The 15,000-nt window shown below is 41.3% G+C and overlaps 3 protein-coding genes across 3 annotated transcripts in view; 1 reads left to right on the forward strand and 2 right to left on the reverse strand.

The window, feature by feature from the left end:
• Positions 1-571: 571 nt before the first annotated feature.
• Positions 572-1,567, reverse strand: LOC138045003 (polycystin-2-like protein 1). Its single transcript, XM_068891362.1, has one exon. The coding sequence runs from the start codon at positions 1,565-1,567 to the stop codon at positions 572-574; it is 996 nt and encodes a 331-aa protein (XP_068747463.1).
• Positions 1,568-2,343: 776 nt separating this feature from the next.
• LOC138045094 (XK-related protein 8-like) lies at positions 2,344-4,437 on the forward strand. The gene has a single exon (XM_068891483.1). It carries the CDS (start codon positions 2,395-2,397, stop codon positions 3,559-3,561), a length of 1,167 nt encoding a protein of 388 aa, XP_068747584.1. The 5' UTR covers positions 2,344-2,394; the 3' UTR covers positions 3,562-4,437.
• Positions 4,438-7,192: 2,755 nt separating this feature from the next.
• The window catches only part of LOC138045097 (polycystin family receptor for egg jelly-like), a 32,116-nt gene continuing 24,308 nt past the window's right edge, over positions 7,193-15,000 (reverse strand). Inside the window, exons 19-24 of the mRNA XM_068891486.1 lie at positions 13,442-14,524; positions 11,802-11,880; positions 11,516-11,693; positions 10,446-10,611; positions 9,383-9,580; positions 7,193-8,716 (exon numbers count right to left, since the gene is read on the reverse strand). Coding sequence (XP_068747587.1) covers positions 7,275-8,716; positions 9,383-9,580; positions 10,446-10,611; positions 11,516-11,693; positions 11,802-11,880; positions 13,442-14,524 — 3,146 coding nt within the window. The 3' untranslated portion in view covers positions 7,193-7,274. The remainder of the gene's footprint in view (positions 8,717-9,382; positions 9,581-10,445; positions 10,612-11,515; positions 11,694-11,801; positions 11,881-13,441; positions 14,525-15,000) is intronic.

Genomic DNA, 15,000 nt, shown 5'->3' on the forward strand with positions numbered 1-15,000 from the left:
TCCGTATGCATCCAATCCCTTGCATTTTCTGGACATATCTGCATGCGCCGGTAAAATGATCAGCGTCTAATTAGAATACACGCTTTGTCATAAAAGATATCAGATAAAGTTTAGATAAATTCACGTCATCACCTACTGACTTTGATGAGCCACATAACTCAATTTTCTCTCCCCCCCTCCAACGAGGCAAAACTTGCCACTCTGTGTTTATACCTTGAAGAAGACACCTTTATACCCTGATGATAATGAAACACCCCACAAGGAATTATTCTAAACATGCAACACGGGAACATTTACGGCGTTAATCTTGATGGCGGTCAGCTATTATGCCCCCATCCCCCCTCCCCTTTCTTAACTCAGTTGTGCATTGATAAATAACATTCAGTTAATCTTTACATCTGATATCAGACTGTTCGAAGCAATGTTCCACAAATCAATACTTGATGAATCAAGCCTCAGTTGAATTCAAAGGAACATAAGAGCCGTTTCCAAACGAGTCTCCCTCAAAGCTGAGGTTGATTACCCCTTCTTGGTCATCAGGATCATACCGCTCAGCTGCAGCGTACATATCCTATCTCAGTTCCTCCATCTGCTGTTCTTCCTTCAGCTCTGCATCCGCCACTGCATAGGCTGCTTCCCGGTTGACACCCCACCGCCGCTCTACAATATGATCAAGAAGCCTTTCCTCAGCCCATTCCTCGCAATAAAAGCCGCTCAGAGATGATTCAAGCCTGGTGAAGCGCTGTGCTACCAAATCCATTGCTTTAAACTTCCTCCTCGCCTTCATCTTCTGCTTTTTTTTCATGGCCACCAGATCCTTCTGCACTTCCTCCTCGATATTTTTCTTCTCGGCCGATTCATCATTGACCGAGATCTTATTCGGCTGCATGCCTGTGAGCTTTCTGAAACGTCTGATCAGAAAATCTACGATTTCGTACTCGTTTTCCTGTTCATCTGTGGACTCTTTGACTTCCGAGAACACGTCTAGCACGATGGTGAGGAACATGTTCATTAAGATGAACGTTCCAAACACCATGAAGGAAAAGAAAAACAAGGGACCTAGTACTGGAGCAACTTCAGTGAGGGCAAGAAAATCAAACGACCCAAGAAGAACTCCCATCACAGTTTCACAGGTAGAGACAAAGTTATAGAAATTGGGTAAATCCTTGCCAAATACAGCAAAAGCAAACAGAGAATAAGCCAGAAAAAATACAATAAATACAACGGAAAATGCAGCCAATGGACCTGCATAGCCTCGCAGTGTTTGCGCAAGGATTGTGATACGACGATTAAAGCGAAGCAGCTTTATTCCTTTAATGGAAGAAGTGAACACCACTAAGGCGACCATGTACATGAATACTTCGTTCCAAGATGCCACACGGCCAAAACTGACAAACTTTCCAGGGTTGTTCTCCAGGCTTGAGATGGCTTGGCTGACCAGCAGCGTACGCGTGAAAAACATCCCGATGCAGGTCAAAACCAGCACGATCATGAAGAACTCGACATAATTCCATCCTCTCCTCGGCGGAGAAAAGCCCTGGGAACGAGGTTGCCAAATCTGCCACATAACCTCCTCCACCGTACGTCGTCACATAACCTGGAGAGATAGGAACGAGATTTGTCAATAAGCAAAACAACCTAGTTCCCGATATTGATAGTTGGCGCGATTAGCATGAGGAAAAGGCGAACCTCGTTCCCAGGGCTTTTCTCTGCGGAGGGTAGGGCGGGCGGAAGAAAAGGCCTAAGAACGAGACGGGAAAAAGGCTTTGAAAAGAGTTTGAGACGTGTAAAGTGACACATCTAGGCGTTCTTTAATCGCAATGTAAACTTTTTGAGGGCGTTTAAATTCCTTTAACATTTTTCATCATATTTCATTGCTTGGTGATTGAGAACCTGGCACAGTATTAACAAGCAAAAATTACTAGGATACGATATTCCAGTATCCTTTTGCATTCCTTTGCAATCGACTCTAAGAGAATGTCAACTGGACTGGGATAGGGTTAACCCTAACACCTCGTTTACTGAGACCCATCTCCGGAATAGGCCCAATTGAGCACATTCTCAACCATTGTTGGCCCTGAATAAAATGAAATATTGTTGCAGACACAAAACACGCCAGCCGGAGAACAAACATTACGTGTAATAAGCAATATTTTTGCTTTCCAAACGCCAGGTTAGCGTCCGAAGATGTTCTCCCTGGAGGGTAGATGACGGAAGAGTGGGGCAATGTTAAATCATGCCCTAATGTATACTTGCGTGATCTTTAGATTACACCAGAGGACCACGTGCTTCTGATGTCATGTGATGTATTTTGGTAAGATATATTCAAAGGTAAACATTGTAATCCCAAATGATCAGAGTCATTGCCAGACAGGCAAGAGTCAAAATTGTGACATGGAAGAAGCTGAGATTTATTTGAAGTGGTATCATACATTTCTGTTTTTCTTTCAAACTTTCCTGGCCGTTGCAGACACTACAACTGACATACTCACTTCACTAGAATACAAAAATTCAAAACACCCGGATGGCGAGAAATGGTTTGCTGTAAGCCTTGGTGTAACCTTAGTTACCCTAACAGTGCTTTGCGTTTGGTCTGCGATCGCGAGCACTCTTCGCATGCTTACAAAACAAGATGATGCCAAAGCAGAAGCCGAGAATCCAGATGTCATATTCCGCAATCCTGTCGTCAACATCCTCTTCAGCTGTTTTTGGCTCGGACCACCACTTCACAGCTTTCAGATGTTTCTTGTCTGCGCGGCTCGCTTCACGGAATCATGGAAGTCTGACCGCGGCGTTCCAATCGAAAAGGGACGTCTCTATTACCTGTACATTCACACGCTTAGTTTAAAAATGGTGGAGGGACTGCTAGAATCTGCCCCGCAGCTTATTCTTCAGTTGTATGTTATGCTGATGCCGGGTACAATTAAGATCACACAATACGTATCTGCTCCCATTTCTTTTATCACGCTTACTTGGATGATCACGAGCATGGAGGTATTCCGTGAGTTCTCAAAAAGTAACCTAAGGCTTCATCACAATCTGATCATCTTCATCAGCAACGCTGGAATAATTGCAGCTCGTACTGTTGCAGTTGTTGCCTTCACACTCGTCTTCCCATGGTGGCTTGCTCTGGTGTTTGGGCTACATTGTTTCCTTATAAACGCTTGTGGTTACATGTTGTGGCGCTCCGAGAGAAAACAAGACATGCTTATATTTATTTTCGCCTATTCGCCGCTCTATCTTTTCATATACAGTTCGCATTATTTAAGTAAGCTTCGAGGCAACGCTCGGTTTGGTTTTCAGCTTCAAGCAGGGTTATCAATTGCTTGGCATTTGCTTTTCACAGCCGAAAACATGTTGATGATTTTCTTATATTACAAAACAGATCAGGTTGGAAAGTTGGACAATACTGTTGCTCTCATTACAGTTCTGGTCGGCAATATCGGAGGGATGTTTTTAAAGTCAATAATGTGGCATTGTTGTCTTGAGAAAGACCCAATGGACACGAACAGACAGAGGCCCATCACCATACGGGTACTCAACCGCAAGAACCGCGCTTAATTAATGAAGTCCTCGATCATGTTAACGAAGCCACCCATTGGTTATTGACTGAGTTTGCCCTAACCATTAAAGAAGGCTTGATAACACTCAAGGAAAACAATATGTTTGGTTTTAAAAAATATGCTTCAATTTGCGAAGCGGGATTTCGGTCTTGTTTGTAAAATGCACTTATAAGTCTTTTGGTTGCTAGACACTCTGACGTTTTGACCTGTCAATAATGACAGTTGTATTGAATGGCGTCAAATATTTTAAGTATTCCCTGGCATATGATATCATATTCTAATCCGAGTGGAGTCGTGGTACATCTGTGTGTACTGTCACGAACACAGACCAGTATAAGCTTGTGACGTCATGTTATTTTAAGATTTCAAAAAGGATACGGATATTTTCGCGACACGTTAATTTCGCGATTTACGATGCGCGTGATAATGGTAATAAACTCGTCCTTTCTTCATTATTAGCTATTACTGATGTATTGTTATTCACTTAATTTTTGCGTCATGTTATGTTCGCGACACTTATTGTTCGCGTCACTTAAATTCGCGAAATGAAAGTATCGCGAAAATTTCATGTATATAATAAGGTAGTTTTTCATTATAGTTTTGTCAGTTGAGCTAGTTGCGCAATGCTGTGAGGTTATAGAGATTTAAACGAGAAAACGATTGTGTACATCGCTTCGAATATTATCACCAACAATTAGGGATTCATTGGTTTCTGTATTTCGCTTCATCGAGTTATTAAAGCATCATTTCTTCGTGCACGACACGTACTTTAGAATTGCTATAATATTCTGTGAGCGAAAATTCTCTCACATCAGCCGAGTAGGAAACGTAGTCGAGAACGCGAAAAGCAATTAGAAAACATTTTTTGAAGTTATCTTAAGACACGATATTTCAGCAATTGAGTCAGCTTTCTTTAAAGGGTTTAAATGTGCTTTTTCTTCTGAAGCACATTCGAGCGTCGTGTCAAGTAGAGCTATTTAACATCTTGTATTTGTTACATGATCTCTTTAGCCTTTTTGGGTAGTTTTCATTTATTGACTTTTCAATGGAATCCTCTCTTTCCCCCGTGCGCTGTCGTGCGTGGGGTGCATGCCGACATTTTTTACATGGTTCGCGAGAATCTGGAATCCAGTATCAATGGAAAACACCCAAAGTGAAGTGCAGCTAGCTGGTGCGCATGTGCTTTTGTTCAAATGTGATAGTGCACACAATCTCGACCCCAGGGCTCTTCTCTTGACTGAGGGAGAGAAGATCTCTCGGGAACCCTCTAGCAAAGTGTCTTCTCATTGGTTTTCGTGAAGAACAATAAAAAGCGTCTCTAATTGGTGCATTCATGTTAGCACGAGGACTGAGCAGGCGCCGTAGAGTTCAAATAGCCAATTTTTGGCTATGAGAACCCTACTGCGCATGATCTCCTATATAGAGTTTCCCAGAGCCTTGGGTCGATCCGTGACTCTGGTGAAGAGAATGATAGTGTACACTGCCAGGCAAGTATAGCTTCACTCCTACTTTTGTTGACTTAAAAATCATGCCATGAATGCGTCAGGCTTTAATATAAGTAAGTTAACGTTACAGTTCAAAATGTAGTTATGGTGGAACGGAGAGAGGCGAATTGATTTTTGTTAAATCTCTTAAAGTACTTCTATGATCAAGAAAGTTCGTTAGATTATAAAAGTGCTGTTGCTTAACACCCGACTGGAAAAAAATTGACCTTTGATTTTTATCCAAAGGCTGTTTACTTTGAGTTTTAAGTTTTGGATTTCACGGTTCGCCATTACTTAGTACGTTAAAAACTGACCTTTTGGACTTCAGAAGGTTGGATCTAGCCAAGTGTCGTCATTTACTCACTAGCTTAAAATCGCAGGGTGTACATGCAGCTTATTATACATGCGAAGCACGAGTTTAAAATTCGGAAGGTTGAAACTGCCGTGGTGCATATTAAGGACGGTGCCTACTAATTCAAAAGTATTTTTGCCCCGGTTTATCATTATGCGGGAAATGTATACCTTAAAAAGTGCTATTGAAATCGAAAAAGAAAATTTGGGGTAACCCCGCATTTTTCGAAGACAATTCATGAACAATATTTGTAAAAAGCTTTAAAATACAAAGCTATGTATAGCGTTCTTTCTCAAACTGAAGCTTAATTATCTCTGAAAAATGCAGGGTTACCCCCAATTTTCTTTTTGGATACCAAGAGTACTTACTAAGATATACTTTCTCTGCATAGTTTTAAACCGCTCAAAAATACCCCTGAATTAGTAAACATCACCGATAGGAAACCCGAGTATCTCGAGATGCGCAGAACGTATGCGCACTAACAATTGCAGGCATTGCATTCGTCTTTGACGTCATTTTCTCCTCGATCCAGCTCTTTCAAGATTTTAGTTAGTAATGGCGGACCTTTAAATAGGAAGATTCCAATGAAAATAAACAGGTGTCTTTTTGAAATCAAGGCTTCAAACTTGGGTCACTTAGTTCTCAGTTAGGTTTGAAATCCAAAGAAAAAAAAGAATTGATTTTTTGCGTTACAACATAAGATAATCGCAGGGGAACTGCTTCTTTTGTATCCTTTTCCTTCTTGTCAGCAAGAGAGAAGGAGAAAGAAACAGTTCCCCAGGGAACTATCACTGGGTCGGTAGTGAGAAATTATAGAATGATTTTTAAAAAGTTAGAGAGAAACCACGAGGCGTAATAAGAGATTTCGAAAGTGATGTATTTCACAGGACGAAAATAACGATGGAGGGAAACCGTCAAAAATTTCAAATTACAAGGTTTCTTTTGTGACAAAGAGTATTTTTGTACTATTAATTTAGACGTGTAATGCTGTCGCGATCGTTCAAATACCAGAAAGAAATAATTTTATACACCTTATTCCAAAATGGCCGCCATTTTAGTATTCTTTTGTTTCCATACAAATTGGCCCTTATGGCCTCGCTTTCAAACGTAAAATTCAAAAGAATATTTAACCTTGAACGAGGCCAAAGAATACTAAAATGGCGGCCATTTTGGAATAAGGTGTCTGTGCCAACTAATGTCCAAAAATGTACGGAATTGGATGCAACACGAAGAGTCCCTTTACGTCTAAGCATTTCCTAGCTATTTCTAACTGAAACAATAACGTTAGAGTAAATTCAGCAGTTAACGTTTATCCTTACTTGAGAGCAGCATTTCGTGGACACTTTGTGACGCTAATTCCGAGACACGACTGATATTGATGTTGCGGAAAAGAGCAAGGGGACACTTCGTGACGCTTATTCAAAAATCACTTGCATTTTCTGGACATATCTGCATGCGCCGGTAAAATGATCAGCGTCTAATTAGAATAGGCGCTTTGTCATAAAAGATATCAGATAAAGTTTAGATAAATTCACGTCATCACCTACTGACTTTGATGAGCCACACAACTCAATTTTCTCTGCCCCCCACCCTCTCACCCCCTCCAACGAGGCAAAACTTGCCACTCTGTGTTTATACCTTGAAGAAGACACCTTTATAGCCTGATGATAATGAAAGACCCCACAAGGAATTATTCTAAACATGCAACATGGGAACATTTAAGGCGTTAACCTTGACGACGGTTAGCAATTATGCCCCCTTCCCTCCCTCCCCTTTCAGTAACTCAGTTGTACATTGATACATAACATTCAGTTAACCTTTACATCTGATATCAGACTGTTCGAAGCAATGTTCCACAAATCAATACTTGATGAATCAAGCCTCAGTTGAATTCAAAGGAACATAAGAGCCGTTTCCAAACGAGTCCCCCTCAAAGCTGAGGTTGATTACCCCTTCTTGGTCATCAGGATCATACCGCTCAGCTGCAGCGTACATATCCTGTCTCAGTTCCTCCATCTGCTGTTCTTCCTTCAGCTCAGCATCTGCCACTGCATAGGCTGCTTCCGGGTTGACACCCCACCGCCGCTCTACAATATGATCAAGAAGCCTTTCCTCAGCCCATTCCTCGCAATAAAAGCCGCTCAGAGATGATTCAAGCCTGGTGAAGCGCTGTGCTACCAAATCCATTGCCTTAAACTTCCTCCTCGCCTTCATCTTCTGCTTTTTTTTCATGGCCATCAGATCCTTCTGCACTTCCTCCTCGATATTTTTCTTCTCGGCCGATTCATCATTGACCGAGATCTTATTCGGCTGCATGCCTGTGAGCTTTCTGAAACGTCTGATCATAAAATCTACGATTTCGTACTCGTTTTCCTGTTCATCTATGGACTCTTTGACTTCCGAGAACACGTCTAGCACGATGGTGAGGAACATGTTCATTAAGATGAACGTTCCAAACACCATGAAGGAAAAGAAAAACAAGGGACCTAGTACTGGAGCAACTTCAGTGAGGGCAAGAAAATCAAACGACCCAAGAAGAACTCCCATCACAGTTTCACAGGTAGAGACAAAGTTATAGAAATCGGGTAAATCCTTGCCAAATACAGCAAAAGCAAACAGAGAATAAGCCAGGAAAAATACAATAAATACAACGGAAAATGCAGCCAATGGACCTGCAGAGCCTCGCAGCGTTTGCGTAAGGATTGTGATACGACGATTAAAGCGAAGCAGCTTTATTCCTTTAATGGAAGAAGTGAACACCACTAAGGCGACCATGTACATGAATACTTCGTTCCAAGATGCCACACGGCTAAAACTGACAAACTTTCCAGGGTTGTTCTCCAGGCTTGAGATGGCTTGGCTGACCAGCAGCGTACGCGTGAAGAACATCCCGATGCAGGTCAAAACCAGCACGATCATGAAGAACTCGACATAATTCCAGAACTCCTTGAAGTAACCCTTACGGAGCCTGTAAAGCTGTTTCAGTTCTTGATAAATAAAGACGCCGAAGAAGAGCACAATGAAAAACTCACATGCTATGAGAAACGACTCGAAACCGCCACCGAAGGTGAACAGGCGAGCTATTTTTAGATCGGTGAAAAGAAATACACCATTTGTCGGAAGGAATTCCACTAACATGGTCATGACACAAAACAGATTCACAATTGGATTGTACGTTGCTACTTCAATGATAACCGCACGGGTTTGTGGATCGATCCAGTTATTGCTTTCTAGTGTCTCAATTATTTTAGAAGCGTTATCTCTTGAGTGACCCAAATCTGCCACATAACCTCCTCCACCGTACGTCGTCACATAACCTGGAGAGATAGGAACGAGATTTGTCAATAAGCAAACAACCTGGTTCCCGATAATGATAGGTGGCGCGATTAGCATGAGGAAAAGGCGAACCTCGTTCCCAGGGCTTTTCTCCGCGGAGGGTAGGGCGGGCGGAAGAAAAGCCCTGGGAACGAGACGGGAAAAAGGCTTTGAAAAGAGTTTGAGACGTGTAAAGTGACACATCTAGGCGTTCTGTAATCGTATTGTAAACTTTTTTGGGGCGTTTAAATTCCTTTAACATTTTTCATCATATTTCATTGCTTGGTGATTGAGAACCTGGCACAGTATTAACAAGCAAAAATTACTAGGATACGATATTCCAGTATCCTTTTGCATTCCTTTGCAATCGACTCCAAGAGAATGTCAACTGGACTGGGTTAGGGTTAACCCTAACACCTCGTTTACTGAGACCTGTCTCCAAAATAGGCCCAATTGAGCACATTCTCAACCAGTGCTGGCCCTGCCTAAAATGAAATATTGTTGCAGACACAAAACACGCCGGCCGGAGAACAAAAATTACGTGTAACAAGCAATATTTTTGCTTTCCAAACGCCAGTTTAGCGTCCGAAACTGGTCTAGCTACCCTAGCAGCAATTACAAGTCTAGCAAGACCATTATTTTACTAAAACAATGAACATATGCGTTACCCATAAATGGTATGGTGTCCAGTTCGTCCGACGTGTTGAATTCCCAGGATTGAAAAGTAAAAGGAGGGAAGTACAGTGACTCGTTTTTCAGAGGTTGCCATCCAATGTCATACTGGCCCTGATCCTCAGCAAAAAATCCATACCAACTATTACATTGGTCCATATACGGGCGAAAATCTGGAGCAACCTCGCAGCTCTCTGTTGAGAAAATATAGACAGCTGTTAAAGAAGGTCTGTTTGAATAAAACGTTTCGCGAGCTGCTGCGCTTACTAAGCAGCCGACACTGTGTTTCAATAAGTGTTTATTACTGGTAGTTCTTATTTTCATTGTTTTGTTTTCTTGTTTTATCAAACCAAATTACTTTTTTTTTGAATTTCTGATCCTTTCATCATTTCTCCCGTTGAAGACCGCAATTCAGGCGGTCGAAAGATTATGCCAGAGAAAGTTTTTCAGTTTTCAGATTGTTCATCCAGGCTGCGGCCTCTCGATGTTTTCAGTTACTGCATGGTAGTTGTTTATTTTTGTACTTGTAGTCGTGTATTTCATTTATCCTCTTGTAAGTAAGGTAATTTAGGCTTGGTTCTGTTGGGATGTGCTGTAATTAAATGATACACACATGTAATGACATTAGGAAGTGTTAAAAGTGACCTGAGATGCTAATTGACAAGCTTCGATATGGAAAAAACTCTCCGGAAAAAACGTTAGCTGACGCACTGCGTCAGTGGTTTGTTTTGGGATTCGAATCCATGTTCTCCTCATCACTATGGATTGAGTTAATAAATAAAGAATCAAATGAGCTCGCTTGTGCATTTCTTCAGAATTTTTTGGGAACTTTAACTATCTCCCGTGCCCATAAAACAAGAAATGCACTTGCATTCATACGATTTCCTATAAACAGCACCTCGTCTATCTCATTTCATTTCTAATTTTATTTTATTTTCCCGAACGAGGAAGGATGCCGGTGGGAACGCTTAAATTAAAAAATTCTCAAAGCACAATATGACGACGGGTCAGTAGGTACATGAAAAGCATCCTAACTCAGTAATGGTATGACAAACTTACGGTTTTCAACTCTGACTTGTCTGAGTCGAGCCATTCCAACAATGTAAGCTGTCTTATCTGGTGTGAAGCCAGGTTCCGTCTCATTGCCATTGTACCAAGTTGCGGTGTACAGCGCGTTCATCAGAGTGGTCTTCGCGTACGTGTAAAAATTCTCACGATTTCCGATCTATATTTTGCAAAGAAAATACAGCATAAAATGAATTATCGGTGGATGGAATCATTTAACAACTATGCGAAGCAATGTGTAAGGCAAATTAAACAGGAAGCTCCGGACACCTGTAGGGAATTGTTACTCTCGCGGACCCGCAAGTTGCAATCTTTACCGTTTTTAAGTGGTCAAGTGATAAATCAACCGTTTATATTCTGTCCACAATCTTTGATTCTGATTTTAAGTGAAATTATTTTCCTTCATGAGAAACAAACTATAGTGTCCCCAGTGTCCCCAGTTAGTGCTGGGGTTCTAATTGGGGCCACTGAACAAATCACATCAACTCATGTCAAATCATAGGTTGGCTTTTGAGGAGAGAAGAAAACCGCAGGATCGGGAGAAAAAAGAAGAGCCAACAAACTTAACAGCCACGTGACGCCAAGTCTGGCAATCGAACTCAGACCATATTCTTACCAATAGCAGCGCCGTCCCTGTCTCTACCTTAGAAAGCGAAGGGTCTCCTCTCAAGGGAGGAAGTAAAAATTATGCGAAATACCTTTTGAGGATATCAGTCAATAAGATCATCGACATAATCTGACAGTGCTCACCAAACCAGAGAAGCAAATTCAAGAATTGGCGTGATTATACTACACTAAACCATGATTAGGCCTCAGGTGGTAAATTACATTCTTCAGCGAGCGGATTCCGTTCAACACCCTGGCCAAATTTAGTTGTTTCAAATTGAGTCCAACTGTGCTGTCTCTCTTTAGTCTCTGTGACAAGCTTTTTTTTGATGTGGGGGAAGGGGAGCCCTAACCCACCCCCTAAGAGGGTCTTTTCCAACAATCAGTTTTCAATGACTTTCAAAAAGAGGGAAACAGCCGATTGCAAGTGGGCATGACGATTAAGCAGTGTTACTTACAGCTGAAAAGGATTTCTTTCCTCCATAGGCACCCTCTATAAATGTATTGTACATCGTTTCTTTGAAGGCAAATGAAGTTGGATCTCGATGAGAGTAGCTCACGATGCACAAACACGCGAGGAAAAACACGTACAACGCAACTTCCTTGATTATTGCATTCATCTTCATCTCTTTGAATCTGCGAAAAACAGAAAATGAACTCTGTTTGGGACGGAAGCGCGAGATAAACGAAGTGGTGAGTTGCTAAAAACGATAGGACTTTTAGTCTAGGATGGATGTGTTATACCTGAGTTTTCGTGCTTCTTCCAGTTTAGATTTGTCAGGTGGCTGCAGACGGATGAGCGACTTTGGCTTCACCCTTTTGTCTTCTGATGATCCTAACGAAAATGTAAAAAAGAGAAAGAGACCAATTCTTAACAAAAAAGAAACCAGATTCGTTAATAAAAAGAACATTCAAGTCTTCATGTCACGCGTTGGTTTCCCTTGGTTCGCACGACGCGAAAAGTACCGAACCGAGAGTAAATATAGTCTCATTCCCACAAAAGCGAAACACACCCTACTTCAACTAAAGAAAGGTATTTTAATATATACAAAAGAAACCCTAGAAATTACGACCAATTACGAACTAAAACTAAGATATTTACAATAATTACAGTGCACTTGAATACACTTCACTTGAGTTCAGCGGTTCTTTCACTTCTTGCATGTTCGCCATCCAGACACCAGCTCCAGAATAGTTTCGTTCACAACGTGTTCCTTTAAACTCTCTCCCTTGCTCAACTCCTTGTTCGCGTCAAAGTTTCCTCTATTATTATTCTCCAGCTTCTCTTTCTTCTCAATATTCAGCCGTTTGAAAACAATTTTTCCAATGATCTTTTTTATTTTTATTTTTTTATTATTATTTATTTTTATTCTTTTTAATCAGAATTTACTCATATCGGAACAAAGGCAAAAAAGTAATTATGCCACGTGAAAGAACGGGAGTTCTAAAAGGAAAGGAAAGGAACTTTATTTAAGTGTCTAGTCGACTTAGCGCGGGAGCACTAATTGGGGACACTGTAAAGTGAAATTAACAATCAACGCAAATGAAGTCAAATGTTGGTTTTTGAGGAGAGGGGAAACCGCAATACCGCAGAAAACCTCTCGGTGCAGAGTAGAGAACCAACAAACTCATCCCACATATGACGTCGAGTCGAGGAGTCGAACCCGGGCCACATTGGTGGGAGGCGAGTGCTCTCACCACTACGCCATCCCAAGGAATTGTTGGAAACGTTCATTTTGCCACCATCTTGGCAAACGGCCTGCAATTCGCCTTGGTCTTTTCAAACAGACAGGCCATTTAAATTCCATTCAGCTGGGACGCGAATGTATACTCGACTTGTGAAATAAATGTGTTGAACCTGGTTAGTTAAGTATATCTGAATTAGTGAGTGGTAGTTCTGTAACCGGTCTACAAGATCTCCTGACCAACATCGCAAGACTAAAATGACGTTGGGCTGGCCACATTGAGCGAATGAATGATAATAAGTGGACGTACCGTGCTATAATTTGGACTCCACGAGGATACAAACGAAACAGAGGGCGTCAAAGAACTCGTTGGCGTCATGACATCCAAAAAGAAACAGGCAACAACTGGACACCCCAAGTGCAGCAATGGCAAACATGGTAACGCCGTGAGAAGGCCTACGTTCAACAAAGGACGTTCGATCGACGATGAGGGCTGATGATGATGATGATGATGATGATGATGATGATGAATTCTGTAATTGTGTTGTCAACTAAAATGTATCGAGATTTACAGACTTATACAGTTGCCTTTATTACGACGTTTCTGTTGCTATGACGCCCAAAAGGTATAATAAACACGTTTCCATTAACATTGCATTCTTATTTTAGCTTTCTGTTATTTGAGGTTCCATAACTTACCTCCGGGACTGTCATGTAACCATTCCTCGTCTTCCATTTTCTTTTTATCCTCGTCTTCCTCTTCCTCTTCCTCAGCAGGTTTCTTGACGATAATTGCGATAATAAGAGCGATTCCAAAGATTTTGATTGGCTGGCTGATGAGAACGTCTTGAAAGAATGATATCAACATGGATGATATCCACTGAGCGGATTTCTCTTTTCCAAACTGTAGACCGTAGAGTACACAGAAAAATGCTGTAGTGAAACAGGTTAAGAAACAAATGACCCATGCTATGTATAGAAACCAATATGGCAATAGCTTCTTCTTCTTCTTCTTTTTCTTTTTCATCTTTTTCTCCATTTCTTCTTTCCTTTCTTGCTTTGAAATTCTAAAGTTTATGTCATCTGATTCCACACCTTGACCAAGCGTGATTTCATCGTTTTGCGCCAGATCTGTCTTGGAGGTTGTTAAGTCCAAGAACTGGTCGTCTTGCTTGGAACCCGTCTGCAAAATCTCAATAAAATCATTCTTGTTGCTCTTGCTGAATTCAAAGAAACAGAAAAACAATTCTTGAAACCACCAGCACGTTCGAGACTTGCGTCTCTCTTTTAGTTCATCTTTCGAAGGTTTGGCTTCGACGCTTCGGAAGATGCCTACGATTAAGACGTTGACTGGTATAATGATCAAACTACTCATGATTCCGATGCCAATCTGAGCTGGACTGAACGCCAAAGGACCAATCTGTAACGTGCTAGCTGGGTCACTCTCCCCGCCAACCTGATAAAACATGGCGTTTGTGATCATAGAACAATACAGCAGAGTTAAGCAACACGTTATGCGTTGTAGCCGCGTGAAACGACTCTTCGCTGGTCGAATAAACACCGAAAACCAGAGATGTCCATCGGCTAAGTTTTTCTGAGTTGTAGAATAAAAAAGATGGTTGAAGCTTGTCATCTCTTCGTGGCCAGCAACTGGTATAAGTCTATCAACACTTCCGTCCCCTTCTTCAACTGCCAGCCATCCCTCGCAGATGAAAAGATACTTCTTGTCATTGTTCAGGTCGTGGACTATAACGCGACTGACATACCAGGACGGCAATCGACCTGTGAAAGATAAGGTTGAGAGAAAAGTAACTCGGTAAAGGACGTTCAGCAAGCCGGCGTTATAAACTAAAAAAGATAAGAGAATAAGCTTAGTGAAAACGTTTTTTCTAACGTGACTAACAAAAGAAATCACTGAAGGGGCTGAACATTTAAAGTTCTTTTACGAAAATGTAGAGAAGAATACTGCATTATTCTTAATCTCTTGGTAAATGCTTTATTGTATTTCAACCATTAAATCCCGTGAATAACAAAAGAAATCACTCAGCTGAAGGGGTTTAACATTTGCGGTTCTTCTACAACTAAAGGGACCTTTAGCTTCCAGGACGAGGGCGAGAACGAGTACAGATTTTACTGGCAGTTTTTAGCAATGATACTTAGAAAATTTATAACCCGTACGATTAATCTTACTAATTGTTAGCAGTATAGATTTCTCAGTTATTCTTATTGCTGTTACCTGGCCCTTTTTGCTGATCGAA

Source organism: Montipora capricornis, chromosome 4 (genome assembly GCF_036669925.1).
Source record: "Montipora capricornis isolate CH-2021 chromosome 4, ASM3666992v2, whole genome shotgun sequence".
NCBI classification, from domain to species: Eukaryota; Metazoa; Cnidaria; class Anthozoa; order Scleractinia; family Acroporidae; genus Montipora; species Montipora capricornis.

Coding starts and splice junctions, on each gene's coding strand:
- LOC138045003 (XM_068891362.1), bottom strand. CDS start 1,567: ATGTGGCAGATTTGGCAACCTCGTTCCCAGGGCTTTTCTCCGCCGAGG.
- LOC138045094 (XM_068891483.1), top strand. CDS start 2,395: ATGGAAGAAGCTGAGATTTATTTGAAGTGGTATCATACATTTCTGTTT.